The sequence below is a fragment of the Felis catus genome, chromosome C1, assembly GCF_018350175.1.
Source record: "Felis catus isolate Fca126 chromosome C1, F.catus_Fca126_mat1.0, whole genome shotgun sequence".
Classification (NCBI taxonomy): Eukaryota; Metazoa; Chordata; class Mammalia; order Carnivora; family Felidae; genus Felis; species Felis catus.
Genome location: NC_058375.1, coordinates 62340908 through 62363495, shown reverse-complemented (window position 1 = coordinate 62363495; position 22588 = coordinate 62340908). Strand labels below are relative to the sequence as shown.

At 38.4% G+C, this 22588-nt stretch overlaps 1 protein-coding gene across 4 annotated transcripts in view; it reads left to right on the top strand.

Moving 5' to 3' along the window:
- CRYZ (crystallin zeta) overlaps nt 1-22375 on the top strand; it is a 36500-nt gene extending 14125 nt beyond the window's left edge. For 2 of the 4 annotated variants that reach the window (XM_023258829.2, XM_045036017.1), the window contains exons 5-9: nt 2141-2192; nt 6425-6574; nt 9775-9876; nt 9977-10072; nt 21349-22375. In XM_023258829.2, the coding sequence (XP_023114597.1) occupies nt 2141-2192; nt 6425-6574; nt 9775-9876; nt 9977-10072; nt 21349-21531 (583 nt within the window). In that variant the 3' untranslated portion in view covers nt 21532-22375. Of the gene's footprint in view, nt 1-2140; nt 2193-6424; nt 6575-9774; nt 9877-9976; nt 10073-10510; nt 11601-21348 lie in introns of those variants that run through there. The other 2 variants (XM_006934838.5, XM_045036018.1) reach the window with 1 other exon arrangement.
- The last annotated feature ends 213 nt before the right edge of the window (nt 22376-22588 follow it).

Here is a 22588-nt window from a genome sequence, read left to right as displayed (position 1 = left end):
GTGGCAAAATGGAACAGTGCAAAGGAGATGAGAGCACTGGAGAGGAAGAGAGGGAGGAGTTGGGGTAACCTACCTCAGGGTCCAGCTGTCCAGCAAAGGAAGCGAGGCCAGGAGCAACAAGTGGGCAGAAACTGAATAATTGAGAGATGCCAGTCTCTGGGAAGTGGAAAGAAAATTTTTGAGAGAATATGGGCTTACAGAATTAGGAGAGGAGGTTGCTGTCATAGCATTGGTTATTAGGGTCTGCTATTTCTCAAGTGGAATGGTTGAGGGAAGTTACCAGGTTCAGCCTTGGGAGAGAGTGGCCAAAGGGGAGGAAAATTCAGGGATTGTGATTCAAGGTTTTCTTCCCAGGGAATGTTGAAACTTTTTAGATTAGGGTTGGTTTTGGGTGGGAGAGAAAGTCTGTGTGCCATGTACTAGTCTTCAGTGACTGGGAGGGAATAAGGGACAGCATCATGGAAGGCCAGGCCAAGGCTCCAGCCCCTGCCGTGACCCCCAGGGGGAGATGACTGTATTCATCAGGGTCCTCCAGAGGAGCAGAAAAACAGAATTTGTGCGTACTTACGTATGTATATATATACACATATGTATATGTGTATATGTGTGTATGTGTGTGTGTGTGTGTGTGTGTATATATATATATATATATATATATATATATTAGAGAGAGATTGAGGCAGGGAGATTGCTCTGTGGAGGCTTGGTGAGTTTAAAGTCTGAGAGGGTAAACTGGCAAGCTGGAGACCCAGCAAAGAGTTGCAGTTCAAATTCAAAGTCAATCTATGGGCAGAATCCCTTCTTGCTCCAGAAGCCAGTCTTTGTTCTATTAAAGCCTTCAGCTGATTGGAAGAGGCCCTTCACAGAGACATCCAGAATAATGTTTGACCGAATATCTGGCCCCATGGCTCAGGCCAAGTTGACACCTAAAATTAACCATCACAGTGACTCTGTGCAAGGGTAGAAGGATCAGAGCAGTGGGCATCCAGAAGAGGGTTAGCCTGCTTTGTCACCACCCCACCCCAAGCCCAGTGGTTTAGGGAGAATGTGCTTTTAGTGTTTGAGGGCTTGTTTGTAAGTTTTTTAAAAACGTTACTGGGAAAAGTATTTCATATCCCACAGTATAACGTTAGTTATTCTTTCTCTTCCATTTATTTATGTTTTACTTTTTAAAGTATCAAAGTGTTTTGATGATAGTTATCTTAAGTTTATCATTTCAGACTCTCCATTTAACTCACTGCCCTCAGTCTCCTTATCTGTAAGCAAGAGTATTGGGAAAAGCTTCATTTACTGCTCACAATTGCCATTTGTCGGCTGTTAGCATAGAGCCTTGAGCAAGACCCAGGGTTATTTTGTTCTTACTGCCAGATGTCTGACCACAATGTCTGTACGGTGTGGCCACCCCTATTGTTCTAGGAAGGAAGAGATCTCCTGAGAGTCAGATCTGGATCATAGAACAGCTGCTGGATTGTGACATTAGCACTTGTCCATCTGGAATAATAAAGCATCTCCTGTCTGTCTCGCTGCCTGTGCCTTATTTTTGGTATAATAGAAAAGTAGTAGTATGAACCAGAATTAAAAAGAATGTGTCATTTCACCAGAGGATCTAGACATTTTGGGGGTGACATAGAAACCTTTGTGACAGGATTTATCGTACTTCTTACTCTCCTACCATGCCAATTCAGCGTTGCTGTCTGAAATGCAGGCTTAGAGGTTATACAACCTGATGTTCAAAGGCACAGAGAAGGAAAATGTTTCTCAAATAATCTGACTTCTGTGTTTACTTGGACATTACCCCGGGCCACAGAATAACAATTAGGCTATAAAAAGCGTGTTTTGAGACACTTTCTGGGGGAATGAATTCGAGAGACAGGCATGCAGCACGGTGCCTGGCACATAACAGATTCCCAGTAAACGTTTGTTGAATGCATAAATAAATTTAAGGTTGTCTTTTGTTTGTGGCTCTGAAGAGCCATTGTTTGATCCTCTAAAACCTGGAGAAAATTTGGGGCTGTAAAGTAGAATGAGCTTCCTATTTGGGGAAGTGTTAGCTGAACTGAGGGTAGAGTTTTCTTAAGAATGACAAACTCCTGGGTTAATTAGCTTCAAAGTGAGGTGATGATCATGCCTTTTTTTGCAGTGCCCGTGTGAAAGCTGGAGAAAGTGTTCTGGTTCATGGGGCTAGTGGAGGAGTAAGTATTTGTTTTTTAAGTTTATTTTTAAGTGAGATTTTGTTAATGGGTTTCACATTATATTCCTTTTAAGTCATTTTTAAAAGCCAAATTTATAAACATAGTCAATATTTATAGTCAATAAATATTCCTTTTTGTAGTAAAGCTTTTTTTAAGTTCTATCTTCTGAAGGTGATTCCTTGTCATTAGTTTAGCATTTCTTGGTTAATAGATTCAACAGACCACCCCATTAAAAATGTGTGTATTAGGTTTTCCACCTGTGTTGGGTGTGGACCAAGATAAACTGGCTTTGTTTTTGCCTTCAAGTAGCCTATGTTATAATATATTTATTTAGAATTTGAAACAGTTTTTTAAAGTTAATATTAATTCCTTATTCCCTTAGATAAGGAAACTAAGGTTCGTTAAAGCTTTACCTGCATTGCCCCAGACAGCACTGCAAAGCTGCACTGTGAATTCTGAGGCCCTTCTATCTTCCTTCTACTGCTTGCCTGCTGCGCTTTGATGACATTCATGGAAGGCACAGTGTACAGCTGTGTCCTTAACTCCACAACCCGTGGCTTAAAATGCTAATGTGGGGAGGTGGGGAGAGGACGGAGAACTTTAAAATAAGCCCTTCAGTGAAATAACCCAACACCGGGCTGTCAGAAGCTTCTTCAAGAAACCGGCTGTCAGTCTGCCTCTGAGGAGCTTAGAGGAAAAGTTAGAGCTCTGAGGTTGGAATTTAACAAGAAATCCACATGACCTCTATCCTGCATGTAGAGGCTTTAGAAATTTTGGAGATTAGATTTCACATTTTTAAAATACAGGTCCTGGGGCTCCATGGCTAACCTTGAGGAAGCTGGTTAACCCTTTCAGAGCATTATGTATTCTGCAGAGTAAATCGACACAAGTAACCTATTAAAAATGGCACATTGTTCCCAGCATAATGAGTGGCATCCTGAAAATGTGAATTTATGGCTAAAGGTGGCCAGGTGGTACAAACAGAGAATTCAGCCCATTGTGTTTCTGTTACTTTAGAGAGATGAAGCACGAGGTACCACACTTAGCTTCCTGTCTACCTCAAATAGATCAATTCTGAAGGATGTCACAGATCAGACTATTTCCTGAAAAGACCAAGAATGTCTTTTGGGGGCTTGAGAAAATATGACAGATATACCTTGTCAAAACTTCCCATTGCATACCTTCACTGAAGAGGCTATTTTTGGGTTAAATTAAATTTCACCCAAAATAACTAAAGGATCTGTCAAACATACATTTATTTAAATTGCTTTGGCTTTGAGAGAGCTAACCTTGTGCTCTGTATAAAAGAGAGAGGTTTCAGTAGGAAGGGGAGAGAAGAGTTTAAAGAAAATCTTTTTATTCCCTTCACCCTCTTGTAAAAAGCTCAGTCGCTTCACCATGATTTTTTTTTTTTTTTAAGGCAAAATCCATACTGTTCTCTGAGCTGGCTGAGTTTGTTAAATCCTTGGCTGGCAGGGATAGGCTGGTGGCCTGGTGTGTGAAGCGCTTCTGATCCTCCCTGCCCTACCACAGGGAAATAGTACTGGGTTTTGTCTTGCTTCTGTTTGTACTTTCTGTCCTCATTTAATGCAAATTCCTTTGGGATTATGGTGTGTATTTAAAATGGTGTGGAATTTATGAACACGGTTGTTATCCAGATATGTTGGTGGGGAGTGCCCTATTTTAGTGTCAGCAAAGTAAATAGAAGAAAAATAGTTGACACATTAACGGTATATCATCTATCAAAGGGGTATTGTTGATATAATTGTTGACAAAAATAAAGTAAACAGTACCTTCAGAACAGCAATTAGGTGCTTCTTTAAAGTAGAATATAAAGAGATATATTTACAGTAAGTTTTTAGTATAGGTGTAGTTTTATTACAGGCCTGTTTTTTTTTTTTTTTTTAATTTAAAGTAGCAAATCAATAGTGCTAACACCATAGTATAATGTATTTCATGGAATTGAATGTCTCTCTCATTAGACAGTGAGTTTTTTTGTTTGTTTGTTTTGGTTAAATCAAACAAATCCCTGCCAAAACCCAACAGAGTTCAGGCTCATCACTCCCATATGCCATACAATCTTTAAAGTCTATTTCAGGCCTGGGGAGTCTGTGATTCTGTTACAATTTTAATCAGTTTCTATCATCATTTTTCATTTAAACTCTTTACTGTCATGCCTAGTCCATGATTTTACCTTCCTCTCAATCGTTGGTTATCAGCGATGGGTGGTTTGGCATCATCTCTTCTCCCCCTCGAACATTTGGCGCAGCATCTGGGGACATTTCGGTTGTCACTGGATGGAGGGCTTCTGGCCTCTAATGGGTACATGCTACTCTACACATCCTTCAACATACAGGATCACACCCACATCATAGAACTGTCCAGCCCTGAATGTCAATAGTGCTAAGTTTGAGAAGCCCTGCTCTAAATGTACGTGACACTTATTTGTGCCATTCATAGATCATGTAACCAAACATAGATTTCCTAGCACTGTAATTTAAATAATTACTTTTATCCATATTCCTAATATACGTTTATTTCTCCTTTATCCTAAGCACATTTATGTAATGATCTAGTTACTTCGTGCAATCTGTGGCTCTAAATACCATCTCTAAACTGATGAATCTCAAATTTATATTTCCAGCTCCATATGCTTATTCAGCTGATTACTACACATTTTCACTTAGGTGAGCAAATACAGCTCAGCTTGCTCAGAGTGAGTCTTGATACTCTTACAAACTTGATTCTCTGTACTCTTCCTCAGCCCTATTAATCTACCCAGTTAACCCGGCCAGAGACCCAGGAGACAGCCTTGACTTTTCTCTGTGCCTCACTTCTCAGATGCAGTCCATGAGGAAGGTCCATCTTACTCCTATCGCCACTCCCCTCTTTCTGTCTCCCATATGAAATGTTCTATTTATTTATTTATTTATTTATTTATTTATTTATTTATTTATTTATTTTGAGAGAGAAAGAGAGAGAGCACATGGGAGGGGCAGAGAGAAAGGGAGAGAGAGAGAACCCCAGCAGGCTCAGCGCTGTCAGTACAGAGCCCAATGTGGGGCTCGAACTCAACAAACTGTTAGATCATGACCAGAACCGAAATCAAGTGTTGGTCGGTCATTTAACCGACTGAGCCACCCAGGTGCACCTGTCTGATAGCTCTGAGTTATCTTTTCAATATAATCCAGAGCCTTTACCTGCAAGGCCCTGTGTGCCCCTCTGGCCACATCTTGCTCTGTCTCCCGTGTGCCCTGCCTTTAAGCCGCATGGACCCTCTTTCTGTCCTTAATGCCCCAGGCTCATTCCCACATCACAAGGTGAGCTACAGCCATTCTGCCCACAGCATTCTCCACCAGACTTTCCAGATCTGCACATGGCTCGTGCCTCACTTCACTCAGGTCTCATCTCTTCAGAGTGGCCTTTGGTGATGATCTAACTAACCCTTCTCTCTATCTCCTTGTAACACAATAGGCTGGGGTTTTTTTCATAGCACGTTTTTATTTTCTGAATTTAATTTATTCATTTATTTGTTTGTGTTTATTATTTTTCCTCTTTCTTAGAACATGTTTCTTACACGAAGTACCATGTCTAGCACATAGTAAACATTTAACGGTCATCATATGGATGAATAAGTTAATTTGCTCATACGCCTGTCTCTTCCACTTAGATGGTGTAACATTTGTTGTGTAATACTTTAAATGTACAGTGAAAGTATGAAGCCAGTGAGCATGTTTTGAATAGCTTTAAACTCTGTACCTTCTGTGCAAAGCAGATGCTAAGTACACGTTCTGATACAGTGGTTAAAGGCTCAAGCTCTACAGACTGATTTGGTCCAGCTCTGTGACTTGGTCCTGTTCCCATCTCTGTGACCTGGGCAAGTCACTTACATTATATAAGTTTCAGTTTTCTCATCTACAGAACATGGACACTAGTCGTATCTACTTCATGTCTACTTACATGTAGACATTTCATGTTTACTACATACATCATGTCTACTTAGACTTACTGTGAGGATAAAATAAAGCAATGCAGAGAAAGTATTTTTTGTGGTACCTGGCACATTATAAATGCTCAATAAAAGTTAGCTGTTCTTATTTCTTCATTTAGACTCGAAATTCCTTAAGGATAGGGTAGGACCTAGAGGAACCTTCAGTTTATTATATATATTTAAGAAATATTTGCAGGGATGCAAAGAATCTAAAAGTATGCGTTTATATTTTGTTTTTCAGGTTGGACTGGCAGTATGCCAGATTGCTAGAGCTTATGGTTTAAAGGTTCTGGGCACAGCTGGTACCGGGGAAGGACAAAACATCGTTTTGCAAAATGGAGCCCATGAAGTGTTTAACCACAGAGAACATAATTATATTGATAAAATTAAGGTAAAATTAGTCCACAGTTTTATGAAAGTAAATTTTGTTTCTTGAGAGAATTACTTTTTTGTAACCTTTTTTAAGCAACCACTTTCTTAAAGCTGTTTGTTTTCTTTTTTTATGCCTATGTGTGTTTTAAACTTTTAATTAAAAAAGCAGAGATGTCTGATTTTCAGACCTCACTCTCATTTGACTTGTTTATGTTTATCAAATAAAATATAGCCTTTCCAGAGTCTTAGTTATAAAAATTGGTACTCTTTAATGCAGTCACATTTTGAGTAAAGTCATAGCTTTGTATTTAGAGCTGAGAGGTGTTCTTTTAAATTTTTTTTTGATATTTGTATATATCATATATTGTGAAATGATTACCACACTGAGTCTCATTAACATCCATCACCATACATAGTTACAAATTTTTTTTCTTCTGATAAGAACTTTTAAGATATGCTCTCAGCAACTTTCAAATCTGTGATACAGTATTATTAACTATAGTTGTCATGTTGTACATTATATCCCCATGACTTATTTTTTTTTTAATGACTGGAAGTTTGTACCTTTTGATCACATTCACCCATTTCACCCAGTTCCCACCCCCACCTCTGGCAACCATGAGGTTTTCTTAATTTCTTAATATAATTTCTATTGGTTTAAATTTTCCAGAGAAGGTGAGGTAGTTACAGATTACAAATTGGATCTGTCTAAGCTAGGGGACAAAGTTTACTTGTCAATTGTATGCCATGGAAGAATAATCACTACCACAACCAGAGTGGTGAGGTAGGCTTTAGTTACTCGTTGCATATATTTCATTGCTAGAGCAGAATTCAACCTAATCCTCAGACTAGTTGCTCATGCTGAGAAAGAATTAGGATTTTCCAGGTACTGATTACTATGTAACCTAGGTCATTACAAATTGAGGAAAATATGAGTGAGGGTTTGTGTATTACAACTACATCATCTTGCCAAAAAAAAAAAAAAAAGCTGTGTAAAGGCACTCTTTTGTTATATATCTAGAAAACCTAAAATTAATTGAATATTCATGCCTGATACTATTATCCAAGAATATTTATAAAGATGAAAAATGCTCAGTTATTTTAAGAATATGTTTTTGTTTTGCAGAAATCTGACCTTAAGACCTTGAGGTCTTATGGCTTCTATGTCTTCTACTGGCTCCTTCTGCTTAAGTCTCTCTCATTCTCCAGACCATTCCCTTAACCCTTTATCAAACCCTCCACACCCTCTACCACCACACTTGAGAAAGTAGTGAGGACATCTTTTACTTCCTTACCTCCCGTCACCTTCCCCCGCATGTTGCTTCCACCCCAGCTACTTATACCTCTTGTCAGAGGTCACCGGTGGGCTCCTAATTACCCATCTGCTGCTTTTGGCTTAGGCCTCATCCTGCTTGATTTTTTTTTGTTTTTTTTTTTGGCAGCAGCTACCCCTGACCACGTCTCCTGAAAGCTGGTTCTTGTCTTACTTGCCTGACTTCATTTCCAGCCCCCTTCCTCCTCATATTACTTAAATGTTGTTGCTCCTTAGACTTTCCCCTTGGTCTGCCATCCTCCCTGGTGCTAGACCTTCCTCCTGACCAATCTCATCTCCCCTGGTCAGTTAGTGCCTGCATCCTGCTGGTATCCAGCACTGTCTCTGGCGTGAGTTCCCTGCCTTTGTGTCATTGGCCTCCTGGATGTCTCCACTCATCTGCTCCCCCCAGACAGAGTCACAAGTTTTATTTTATATTTCTATCTTTTAATTATCGTTCTCCTTCCTACCCATCAGGCCGATCACCTCCCTCTATCAGTTTCATCTCTGACATGCCTTTCAAATATATCTTCTTTGTTCTGTTCTCCATTGTGATTTAGTTTAGTCTTCATCTTCTCCAGCTTTGTCTTTTGTTTATAACTGACTTACTATCGCCTTCTATCTTCACTGTCTCCAGAGTTATTTGTTCTCCTAAAAAAAAAAAAAGATATATATATATATATATATATATATATATATATATATATATGTATGTATCTCCATGAGGATAGGAATTTTTGTCTCTCTTGTTACCTGCTGCAGCTCAGTATCCTAAAACAGGGTCTGACACAAAACTTAATTAATACCTGTCCCCCAAAAGTCTGGATCCTGTAACGTGGCATCAATGTGTGTTCCCAGTCCATAGCAACTTATAGTCTCTACCTCTCTCCCTTTCCCTCCTCCCCCCCCCCCCCCCCCCCCCCCCCCCCATGTTCCCAAACACATGCCTCAGCTCTGCTTGGCTACTTTCTGATCCTGACCTGGACTCTCAGTCCATAGCTCTTTGCTTTTCTGTTTCTTCTGTCTGGAGGGACTATGCCTCATGTGTGTTCCACTGGCTCTTCTTCCTCCCTTTTTACTTACAGGACTCCTGTTCATTCCTCAGGGCCCAGGTCCTCACCTCTGTGGAACTTTCTGTGATCATTACAGGTGATCAGGGTTGTAACTCTGTTTTTCTCCATAACCTGTGGTTTATTTCTGCTCACGCAGCACTTGGCCCATTCCATCACAGCTGTGTCAGCGGTATTTTCCATCTTTCTCCCTAGCTGTGTTTTGAGTTCTCTGTGTCCATCTTTGAATTCCCAGTACTTAACAATATCTGACACAGGTATTCATTTTTTTTTGTTAGAATAAAATGAATATAAGGTGTATATGTATAACTTACTTAAGAGACAGTTTGGGATGGCTGAGATCTCTGAAAAAACCCAAAAGAAAAGAAGTAGTAGCCAAGCTGATTGTAAACCACTTGGGACAAAACTGAATGCACACACAGAAAAAATCTGCAACGCCAGACAGCCAGTGATTTTCTTTTGTTTTTTTTTTTTTTTTTTTAAAGTGAAAACCTTTTTGGGATTTACGCTTTGTTTTTTTTTTCTCTGTGAAAATACCTTTTGAAGACAGTAAATTTTCAACTATTTATAAAATAGAAAGTATTTTATAGTCGAGTCGAAGCACGTGAAATTTATTTAGTATAAATCTTTATCACTTTAGATGTTGTGACTAGTACCTTGGAATTACATCCTCAGTATATAATTAGATCATTAACATTTGTGTTATAGTCTTAAAAATATAGTATTTATGTCTTTTGAAACACATTTCTGCAATATATAGGACTATGATAACTATTTTACAGGGTCTTTTTTTTACTTGTTTTCTTATCTCACTCTGGGTTCTTTTTTATTACACAGAAATCTGTTGGTGAAAAAGGAATTGATGTGATCATTGAAATGTTAGCTAATGTAAATCTTAATAATGATTTGAATCTTCTGTCACGTGGAGGACGAGTAATAGTAAGTATTTTGGTTTCTTTTTACCACTTTGAAGTTTTACCATGATTTAATACTATTTTACAGTAATCTTTAACTATAGACGTGTTATTCTTCATAATAGGTTGTTGGCAGCAGAGGTCCTATTGAAATAAACCCACGGGACACCATGACAAAGGAATCTAGTATAATTGGGGTTGCTCTCTACTCATCAACTAAGGTAGGAAAAGAAGTGATTCTGATCTTGGTAACTTAAACACTGAGACAATTTGCCTAGTCAGACAGACTGAAAGTTAAGCAGATGTTTAGCTTAGTTATCTGACTACATGAGTATGTTAAGTATTAGTCACTATAAGATAACCAGGGTGACAATGTGATTTATTTTCCAAGTCAAGACACTTTTGAGAGAGAAAAGACATACTATTAGTAATTACTTTAGGACAGTAGGTATTTTGTGAACTGACACTGTCTCAGACAAATTGGGCTTATGGTTATTCTATATAGAACTACTTTTTCTGTAGTTCTGGACAAGTTGACAAAAGCCACATATTTGTAAGAAACCGTTTATGTTCTAACTCTTAGAATCTGGAAAATTTCTAGTGCTTCTGAAACTTAGGTCGTATGTTCTTCTACAGACATACCTTTTTCTTTCACTTAGGAGGAATTTAGGCAATATGCAGCGGCCCTTCAAGCTGGAATGGAAATTGGTTGGCTGAAACCTGTAATAGGTTCTCAGTATTCATTGGAGAAGGTGGCCCAGGCTCATGAAAATATCATCCATAGCAGTGGGGCTACTGGGAAAATGATTCTTCTCTTAGAATGATTACATCTTTCATGTATTTCTGGTGCAATTAGAAGTTTCCTGCCCCAGTTTTACTTATACTACTTTTGCTCTAATAGTGAGTTTCTTATATTGAAAAACAAGATTTAGCTTTAGAAATCTGGAATAAATTGGAGTACAATTTATTTTATAGTTCACAATATGCTTTATGCCTCCCACCGAGCTCTAATCAAGGAGTCATCATAGTAGGAAGTAGAAGGTTAGTAGCCATTTGGCATTAGGTACATTACAGAAATTCCTAATACTTGATCATTAATTCCATACCTTGGACTAAAGCAAGCTAATTCAAAGTAAGACTGCGTGATTTCCAAGCCTATTTGTGCTTGTAAAGGATCTTCAGTATATGTTCAGCTCAGAACTCTATTGGACTCTGAAGATTTTCTAGACTAAACAAGACCCCTTTTCCAAACTAATCTCATTGGCAAGATAAACAATGTCCACAGAAATTTGTTTTTTAAAAAATGGTTTTCCAATATTTCCCCAAATATTAGAACATTCACTGGGTTAATGGTTGATTACTAATTATCCATGTATTCTGTGAAGATAGCAGCCTTATCTTTGTTATAATGTGATAGTAGGTCCGTAGTCTCTCCAGATAGATACTTCTTGATGATTTGATTTTCAAAGTAAATTTAGAATTATCTGTGTGATGGGAGTCATATATTTTTCTTTAAATTACTAAACAAATTTGACCTATTAAGAGTGGGCGGCTTTTGTTTTCATAGCATGGTAACTTGCAGTGAATTCTGTAGAAAAATAAAAACTGTTTATCTATTTCATCTTTATATAATACTTGCCTTACATCACATCTCTTACATAGTTCCTAATGATTAATTCCTAACAGTGTTCTGTGTTGGAAGTCTTTATCTATACTAAATAAATGCCATCAATGTTATGTGCAAGGAAATGAGGTTTGATTGTTATTTTTGTCCTGTTTTTCTTTATATGAGCACAGCCTCCTATATATGTACAAACACACATGCGTATGTATAAAGAGATTTAAGGAATTTTCTCATGCAGCTATGGGGACTGATAAGTCTAAATCTATAGGGTAGGCCAATAGAGTTTCTATATTGCTGAATTCTTTCTCTGGGAAACCTCAGTTTTTGTTCTTAAGACTTTTGACCGATTGCATGCAGCCCATCTGCGTTATGAGGATAATCTACCTAGAGTCATGTGGTGACTTTTTGTAAGCACATAAATAAAACATGGTGACATTACATTGATACGTAAAACCAATCATCACAAGGGAGTGACATAAGAACACAGATGAAGGGCACTTAATGTAGCATGAGATTTCCAGTTACACATTTAATATTTTTGATGCATTTGTCAGCTGCCTCTATCCAGAGTAGCTTTGGCCATAGAAGTACAAAACTTGGGTGCTTCTAAAAGGGGGGGGGGGAGGAGTAGCATTTCATTTTTTTTCTTAATTTTTTAATGTTTAGTTTTTGAGAGACAGAGTGTGAGCAAGGTAAGAGCAGAGAGAAAAAAAGGGAGACACAGAATCCGAAGCAGGCTCCAGGCTCCGAGCTGTCAGCACAGAGCTTGACACGGAGCTTGAACCCACAGACCGTGAGATAATGACTTGAGCCAAAGTCAGATGTTTAACTGACTGAGCTACCCAGGTGCCCCAAGAGGTAGCATTTTATAATGTCCTTAGCTCAGCTTTACTCAGGCAAGAAATTCTATGTGCCAAGGGGCTTCCACAATTCACGGTGTAAAGAGCTTTTTTTTCTGTGCAAGATAACACTAAAGAATAGCAAAACCTATCAGGTCGCTTTGACCTGGCTCTCTCTGCCTCCTCAACCACATCTCATAGATGGGAAAACACCTCAGATCAATCCTTAATTCTTTTTCCAACACTACCATTTTTTAGCATGGTGATTTTTTAAAAATATGTCATTTGAAAATTGTCATAGGACAGTTTCACTATAGGGCTTTAGGAATAGCTCATATTTGGGGAACTTCCTATATCGAAGAAGAGAGCCCAGAAATGTTATATCATAAAAAGTGATCTAGATTCACTTTGGTGAGTGAGTCGGACTGTTAGGTGTTGATGAAGACAGTCTATGTATACTCTTTAAGAGTGAGTCTAGGGGCACCTGGATGGCTCAGTTGGTTAAGCTTCTGACTCTTGATTTCGGGTCAGGTCATGGTCTCAAGGTCATAAGATTGAGCCCACGCCTGCTTAAAATTCTCTCTGCCCCTCCCCCACTCACGCACCCACACTCTCCCTTTCTCTCAAAAAAAAAATAAAAGTGAACCTAAATCAAATCACAAACCTGCTGTGTGATACAGATGCTTGTTAAACAAGTTAAACATGCCAGAGGTTGGTAATCCCTGGTTATCCTTTCCCAGCTTCATGCAAAAATTCGCACAAAGATTATAACAGTACTAGAAACTAAAGAAGAAACCCTGTGCCAGAATCCACTGGGAATTTATAGTAACTCCAGTGTCCGTCATTTGATTCATTGACCCAAATTAGCTGGAGAGAAGTTGGTAAAAAGCTCCAACTCAGTCACTGCCTCAAACTCAGGGCACAGGAGCTACACTACCTAGAAAATCAAGTCCCTGCTGCCCAGACATCATCTGAGCTAGCTAGAATTGAGATCTATGCCCACCCCCTCAGTAGTCCTCTGCCCCTTTCTTTCACCTGCATGATAGAAACTACAGATTTCAGTTTGGGGTACACCTGCAGACTCAGGAGTGAGGGGGACTTTGCGTCCCTGAGTGTACAGTCACCACAGAGAAACTTTTGCTAATGGGTGGAGGGTGGAGGATCCCTAGATTGTAACAATGCTGGAAGGTGTATAACCCTTGGACAGAGAACATTTGTCTGACTTGAGCAATGGCAAATTATCTAAGAATTGGAGCATAAGATGCTCCTGCATTAGTGCAGCAGGCAGTGGAATTGACTCAAGGTATTTTTGAGGCCACCTCATTCCAGTATAGATCTGAAAGGAACTGAACTCCCCTATGAACAGACGCAAGGGCATGTGAAACCAACTGTCTGGTAGTGTTGTTAAAAGCATGGGTTGTGGAGGCAGATGACCTGGCTTTAAATCCTGGCTTTCCTACTGACCAGCTGTAGAGTCCTGGGCAAATTAACTAGTCATTCAGTTTCAGTTTCCTCACACATAACACAGGAGTAATATCTACCTTAGCGTTTGTAGAAAGTTAACAAGTTCAAGTCTGTGAAGGACTTAGTGCTCTGTCTTGCATAAAGAAGTGTTTAAACAAATAGTCTTTCATTTTTATTAGGCATAAAGAAGGAGTAAGTTGAAATAGAGGAGGAATGAAAGGGAAGCATCCTGAAATACGAAAAAATAAAATAAAAGCAAACCCCCAAAGCAAATTCCCATACAAGGAATAAATCAGCATAACTGATGCTACTGAAAACTTCAATGGTCATATGGGTAAATTTGATCACTTTAAAAATGTGGAGAAAGAGATGAGAAAAAAAAAGATATAGCAAACAAAAGAAAGAAAAATATGAGTTTTGAATTATAGTGTGCCACCCCAAAGAAAACAGAAAGATCAAAGTAATATTTTCCTAAACTAACCAAAAGAGCTAAGTTTATTTACTGATAGTTTTTATTAGATCTATGCAAAATTAATAAAAACTACTAGTTTTTTTTAAGTGTTTATTCATTTTTGAAAGACAGAGACAGAGCACAAGCAGGGGTGGGGCAGAGAGAGAGGGGGACACAGAATCCGAAGCAGGCTCCAGGCTCTGAGCTGTCAGCACAGAGCCTGACACGGGGCTCGAACTCACGAAACACGAGATCATGACCTGAGCCGAAGTCAGACGCTCAACTGACTGAGCCACCCAGGTGCCCCTAAAAACTACTAGTAGTAAAATATATCCTTTAAAAATTTTTTAAATTTTTTTTAAATTTTTTTTTAACATTTATTTATTTTTGAGACAGAGAGAGACAGACCATGAACAGGGGAGGGTCAGAGAGAGGGAGACACAGAATCTGAAACAGGCTCCAGGCTCTGAGCTGTCAGCATAGAGCCCGACGCGGGGCTCGGACTCACGGACCGCCGGAGCATGACCTGAGCCGAAGTCGGCTGCTTAACTGACTGAGCCACCCAGGCGCCCCTATCCTTTAAAATTTTTAGAAGTCACACATACAGATATTAGAAGGGAGCATACAGAAGAATCATTATTTACAGTTATATTATCCAAACCCTGGAGAATACAAGAGAATAAATGGGAAGAGTTCAAACTTACGAGTTCAAAAAGGTAGCTAATTGCATAATAAATATACATAAATCGGGGCGTCTGGGTGGCTCAGTCGGTTAAGTGTCTGACTTCGGCTCAGGTCATGATCTCACAGTCTGTGAGTTCAAGCCCTGTGTCAGGCTCTGTGCTGACAGCTCAGAGCCTGGAGCCTGTTTCAGATTCTGTGTCTCCCTCTCTGTCTGACCCTCCCCCATTCATACTCTGTCTCTCTCTGTCTCAAAAATAAATAAACGTTAAAAAATTAAAAAAATAATAAATAAATCTACAAAAATTAATATAAACCTGATCAATCAGAAAATATATTGGAGAAAGATCTATTAGCAATAGAAATACTACTTAAATTTAAAAAGCAGTGAAATATAAGTGACCAAATTTACAAGAAACATACAGGACCCTTAAAAAGAGAACTATAGAACTCCTGGAGGACATAATGGAATACTTAAAGATTTCTTGATCAGATTCATGTACAGATTTTCCTCTTGTATTCTGGAAATTCAACATAATTCATACCAAAATCTCAATAGGACTTTTTAGAATCTTGAAAAGATGTTTCCAAAGCTTTTTTGTGGGGGAAAAAAAATAGGCAGATAGCCAGACACATTAAAAAAAAATACTTAAAAAGTTGGAACGAGTCCCAGCAGATTTTTTTCCCAAGTTAGAGTTACTAAAGCATTAGTCCAAGATCAGTGGAACAAAAGAGAGTCTAGAAATGTTTCTCACTTTTGTGGTTGACAATAGGCTTTGAGACGGTTCAAAAACTTGAATATAATAAATAAAATTATATACAACAAACAGATGGTAGAATATTTTTTTATAATCTTGAGAGGTGAACATCCCCTTACACCATTACTCAGAAGCCCAAACTATCAAAGAAAGAACAAAATAGGAAAAGTAGAAAAAAATCCATAATCACACATAAAGATGAATCATCTTTAAAAAATTCTATATTAAATGATGAACACCCTCGAAGAGAAGGAAAATGAGTGGATAACCCATTCAGCAATAGATGCATATGGCAGCAAACCTAGAGAAAGAGTTGTTCAACCTCATTAGTAACTCAAGAAATGGGCACTCATGGACTACGGATGGAAGTATGAAATTGCTTTTGTTCTGGACAGCAGATAGGTAATGTCCTTAAGTGTAAAATGTGGATCCTCTTTGACCCACTAATTCCACTGCAGGAATTTATCCTAACGAGATAGACATGTCTATAGAGGCATATGTCAAGGTTGTTTTCACTGCAGCATAGCTAATTATAATAAAATATTGGAGACAACCCAGATTTTCATCAGTTAAGTCATTAAAAAGCTAATATATTTGTATAGCACAATACAATGTAGCTATTATAATGATCAGGTAGATCTATAGCTATTAGCATGGAAAGATGTTCAGGACATAGTATTAGGAATATTAAGTTTAAAGAGCAAATACAAAATATGTATAATTCCAGTTCTATTTCACTGCAGTTAATTATGCATTTCAAGAGATGTCTGTTAGATACTTATCAGAAGGTTCTGATTTAGTAATGGAGTTATAAAGATTTTCCCCCAACACTTTTATTTTTTCAACATTTTCAAATATTTTTGAACAAAAGTTATTTCTGACAAACCAACAGCTAAATTTTATTTAAGAGAAATTCTTCCTTATATAATAAATATTAGGTTCTAAAGAGTTTAATATAAAAACATCAAAACAAATGACTAAGTTTCAGAGTACAAGTATATATCTTACCATGAACCATCTGTAATTGTATGCCTGCACATTCAGAATTCGTTTTTATCTGTGTTGGTAATTTATGATTTATTCTTATGACATGCTTGTTAAAAAATTATTGCAGTGCATTTGTGTTAAATTTGCACTAAGTGGATTGTAATGATTTACTTATTTTATTCTTGGTTTTGAAATAATAAGTTGTCCTCAGAAAATAGTCCATTTTGTTTTGAAAAGATAAAATATTCTTCAGATGAGAACTGTCTGATCTTGGGAAAGCTTTGTATGTACATTTTTAGTAATGAACTCTCAGATTTAACTTAGGGTTAATAAAAAAAAACAAGAATAACTTAGGCTTATCAATTTGTCTTGGATGTTTATTTTGATTGCAACATCACATTTGAAATCCAATTGTAAGCATCAGTTGTAATCAAAGCATTTTTAGTAGGTGTGACAAATGCATTGTAACAAAATTGTACCCATGTATTATTTGGTGAAATATTATTTTGCTTAGGAATTAACACTGTAATTCTGTTTCACAGTGTATCCATACAATTTGGGTTTTTACATGTCTTGCAGTTTCTTTTATCCTAAAGTAGGTTTGAGTTTATTAGCTGGCTTCACATAGTCTTGTTTATAGACCTATCACTATAGCTTCTAAGTGCTTCTCAGATTATGTTCCTTTTTATGTCTATCAAACTACATTTCCACATAAATGAAAACTCTTAAGTTGCTAGAATTCTTTGCCTCTTTATCGTCAGCCTGCTGGCTAACTAAATGAGGAGCACTGTTTTTCAGTTTTGTTCCACCCAGTGGTAGGCAATTTATCTGGAATTTTTATTTCACAATGAAGAAAACATTAAGCTATTTATACTTACATGTTTATTTGTATCCTTTGTCTTCATCTCTTTCATTGGAAGTGATGACCATTCTGTTTATTAAGCATTAATTTCTCCATCTTTTCTCTGAATCCTTTTGCTCTGGCCTCTTCATGAACCTTGCTCTGTCGAATATTCCTGAATCCTGTAGCTTCATCATCTCCCTAAGTATATAAACACCCCAGGTTCTTTCCTATCCTGACTTCCAGAACAACATTCTCCTGATACCCTTGGTTTCTTTGCAGTTTCCTTTGTAAACATCTCTTCTTCCATTCACCTTTTAAATGTTGGCATGCTTTACTTTGAGACTTTTTTTGTCTGTACATTCCTCTGGACTTGCATCAGAGCCCAGGCATCAGTATCACCTTTGTGCACTCAAACCTTTATCTCCAGCCTCTTCTAAGATCCATAGGATGAACCATCCACTGGACAGTGCTTGGATGTTCCACAGACATCTCAAAATTAGTATGTCCAGAATTGGATTCTTCCCAATCTCAAACCTGTTCCTCTTCTTGCATGTCCTAACTCAGTGAATGAAGACAGCTTGTACCTGGCTACCCAAGCCTAGCAGTCGTTTCCAATTCTTCCCCCTCCTTTGTCCCCAGTACTGCATCCTATGGGCCAGGATCCTGAATGGCTTCTATTCTTTGTACCTACAGAACCTGGTCTTAGCTCTCGTTGCTTCCTGCTTGACTTTCTATCATGGCATTCTCACTGGCTGCTTGGCCTTTATTCTGGCCTTACTTTGAATCCATTGGCCACACAGTACTAGAGTGATCTTTGTGAAATGTCTCATTAAAATCCTTTAATGTTGTTTCAAGAAAAACAAAACAAAACAAACAAAAAACCTCTTTACCTTCTCACAAATGGCACTCCCTCTTTAGCCTCTACCCTCACTATCTCTCCATTCTACCAATCTGCTTGTCCTTCCTTAAATGCATCATACTCTTTTGTATCTCTCTTCTGACATGCTTTCCTCCAAGTCTCCACCTACGTAAATCTTATTCATCCTTCAAAACTCCTCCAACATGACTGTTCTGAGCACCTCCTTTCCACCTCGCTGGTGAAGGAGGGATTCCTCCACCCGAAATAGCGTGAGAAGGCCAAACACGCAACACCCAACACTGGCCAGGTGAGGTTGGCAAGAGTTACTTGTCATATACACCCACAGCCCAGGGAAAAGGGCACTGAATGCCAGAGAGGGCCACATGGGTAGTTGTACTTGGGAGCCAAATGAATCAAAAGGCACTTTGGGAGGCCGGCTTTGTAGTAACAAGAGGGTAGGGTACCCCCTGGCTCCCATTGGGGAATGTGATGGGTTTGAAGAGTTTTACAGGCTGGCAGAGAGGTCCAACTCATTGTGCTGAGGACAGGATGGGTCATAACCAGCCCAGCTGACAGAGGAACAAGGGTGGGGAGCCTTTCCCACCAGGTCAGGGACATTTCTGGCAAGAGTAGAGGAACTCACAGCTAAGCCCTCAGGGACCTGTGAGTCTCAAAGATGTGAAGGCAGCACATGGAATCTGAAGCCCTACTAAATACGATAACATCCTGCAGGCAATCTTCCTTGACCATCCCTAATCGGAGTTAGGCACCCTTCGACTCTGTTCCTGAAATAAATCTGAACACTTGCCACCCTGCCTAAGGTAGTCATTTCTTTTTGGAAGAAGGTGAGTACACACACACACACACACACACACACACACACACACACATACACAAATGTCTCATATAAACATGGTAACAAAAAAGCACACCTTACACCATTGCAGTTTACTATTGATTTGTCTGCTTTGCTGATGAGAATGGCATATATTTCTTGAGTGAAGGGACTCTGTCTTTTATTTCCTAAATCTGTCTCTGTACCTCACTGGTAAGCAAACATTTATTGAATAAGTTAATAAATATTTATTGTGCACTGATTTGTGGAATGTGCCTTAACTTCTGCCTGAAATTGTGTTCATAATGCATTTTTCAGATGTAAATTCCAAACACTGTGGTTTGACCAAGGAATGGGGAATTTGCAGCCAGTGGGATCCTAGCACTGTGCCTGTTTTTCCTAGAGGCATGTCAGAGGCTGACTGGAGGACAGGGGTACACAGAAGAAAAGCAGCAGCCATAGGACCAGGGAAAGAGCCATGATCTAGACAGCTCTGGATCCCCTAGAAATACTTGGGGAAGATTTTTCAGGGAGCTGGATGCCCTAGGCCAGACACTGGACTCACTTGAAATAATAGGATTTGTGTTATTACTATTATTGTGGCCTCACTTCCAGCCCCTGCAGTGGTGAGGACTGGGAAGATTTAATTTAACATGCCTTTCTAAAGTGACTAGACCGTGAAGAAATCAGTTTCCAAAGCAGAGGTAGTTTAAAGTCCTTTAAAAAAATTTAAAGTATACCTGTTCTTTGACTGCATTCAGTCCTTCCACTCATTTGATCCCTCATTGCTCTTCAGTGGGTTAGCCATAACCAGCCCTCGCATTCCACCAGGCCTAGGTGGTGACTGGAATACCTTCAACTAGTACGGACACCATCCATCTACAGAATCACTCAATGAAACCTAGCCCTGCATCAAACCTGTAGTCAACCTCCAGTTTCCAGTCTTCCTTTCACCGTGTCATCTGCCCACTGAGGCTCTAGCCAATCAAATGAAACATGTGCTGCTGAGCTGCCCCCTCTCACTTGCCCTTCAAACCCAGAACTTTCCCACCTGTACTCCTGCTCATGCCATTTATGTCCCGTTATTGCCCTTTCTCCAGATATATTCAGGAATTAAGCATTTGATTAATCACCAGATGATCTCACTATATCCCTGTGTGCGGTGTTTGGAAGATGAGCAAGGCATTTTTCCCTCTGGACGGTAGATAGAATGTGGGAGCAGCTACTAATCAGATATCACTGAAACTTAACGAAAGCAAATTGCTGTAAACCACAAGCTAGGGAAGAGCATGGAATAGCTGAAGCTTAGTAGGATAAGCAGTTGCTAATCAGGAGGAGTGAATGTTTTTATCTTTTGGTTTAACTTTTTTGCACTAGAACTTAAGCTTCTTGAGGTGAGGAATAAAACCTAATAGCGCTGTAGAGGGCAGGCATTCAAGTGTTTGGGGAGTGAAGGATTATAATGGCCAGTTAGGTTTTTCCTACCTGCAAGCTTTGCTATATCAAGTTGTATTTATAGCTCCACTTATATTTATTATGAATATATGTTTTTAAGGCTTTTTGTTTTGTTTCTTCCATAAAGACAACTTTTGTCTTTCTTTACACGTCTATTTTGGGTATGCCTTACATAGATTAAGAGAAAACAAGGATTTGGAAAGCAGAGTATGCCTTTTATTACAATTTCTTTTTACATAACCTTTTTTAAAAAAAATTTTAACGTTTATTTATTTCTGAGAGACAGAGAGCACGAGCTGGGGAGGGGCGGAGAGAGAGGGAGACACAGAATCCAAAGTAGGCTCCAGGCTCTGAGCTGTCAGCACAGAGCCCAACATGTGAGATCATGACCTGAGCTGAAGTCGGTCGCTTAATCAACTGAGCCACCCAGGGGCCCCTTTTTATATAACCTTTTTGAACTAGATTCAGGTGACTGCCTAGCTCTCCTATCAGAGGAGAAGGGGGCTCTGCACTGTAAACACGCAAAAGAGAATTTTAGAAAATAAAATATTGTAAATTGATCCATTACGATTTTTCAGTTTTCTCAAGTACATTGCAAAGTAGGAAGAAAAGACAGGATGAGGGCAACATGGTACTCTAACAACCAGACCATAATAACCTTAGTTAGGTTTAGTGTACTCTATATTTTTTCTCTGGACAGGTACAAAGGAGGTTCAAGTGGACAGATGGATCTTTTGCTCCCAGTAATCCTGGTCAGTGTTTATCTAAATTCTCTGAAGCATATGAAGCCTCAGGTATGCAACATGACCCTGCACAACCACAAACAAGGGAGAGGCACATCTCCCAGAAACAATACTTGCTTATCAAGTATTATTACAAATAATGCTATATCTCAAGTATTACACACACACACACGCACACACACACGATGTATATTACATATATATTTAATTGAAGTTGAAACTGTATTGCAATTTACATATATATATACACACACACATATATATACATATATATATATTTAATTTGAAGTTTAAACTGTATTATGGTTTACATACCACAGAGGTATGTAAACATGTTGGTACATTAACTGTAAATTGCAGATTTAACACTTGGATCAAGTATGAAAAATTTGGCTTTGTATACTGTCAAAGCTCAGCTCTGGGTACCTGCCATCTTGCTTCAAAGAAAATCTCACTCTGGGTGGTTAAGAGGAAAAAAATGGAATTTTGAAGAAAATAAAAGTAAAACCGATGAATTAAAACATTCATTTTCCTTTATTATTTTACCTGAATGAAAGAAGCATCCAGACGTCATAACCTTACTTAATTTTAGCTTGAAAAACCTGTAACTGTGTAATTTTTAAACTTCTATTCTAAATATAGAAAGTATATAACACAGGTAAGTATTAATTTTTAGATGTCAATTCAACTTAGTAGGAAAAAAGAAATTGATGTGCTTCAGTAATAACTTCCATTTGTTTTTAACTTGTTTTATTAAGGCTTGCAATTCTATTTAATTGGCATGTAATTTAATTGCCACATAAGTTATTTAATTATATGCTATAAATGGAAAATGTTGTTTATAGGCAGTCATATCTCTTTTGTTAAAATCTGGAATACTGGCTCTTCCTCAGTCTTGTGTTTATATTATTCTTTCCTGCTGATTATTTGCATTGCATGATTGAGTTATATCACATATTAAATTGATTTTGCTATTGTTTATAATGGGGTGTGTATGTGTGTGTTTGTATTTTTTATATTTCAGTAATTCAGAGAGCAAAATTTAACCTTCTGTATTAATGAAAACAAAGGTCCAGAAGTTTCTTTATGGAAAGTACAATGTTGTGATACTCCACACAGGCTGTCCATCCAGCTCAGCGTGCTCTCCCCTCCACCCTGCCCAATTCTGGCCCATTACTTTGAAGGTTTACCTTAGGT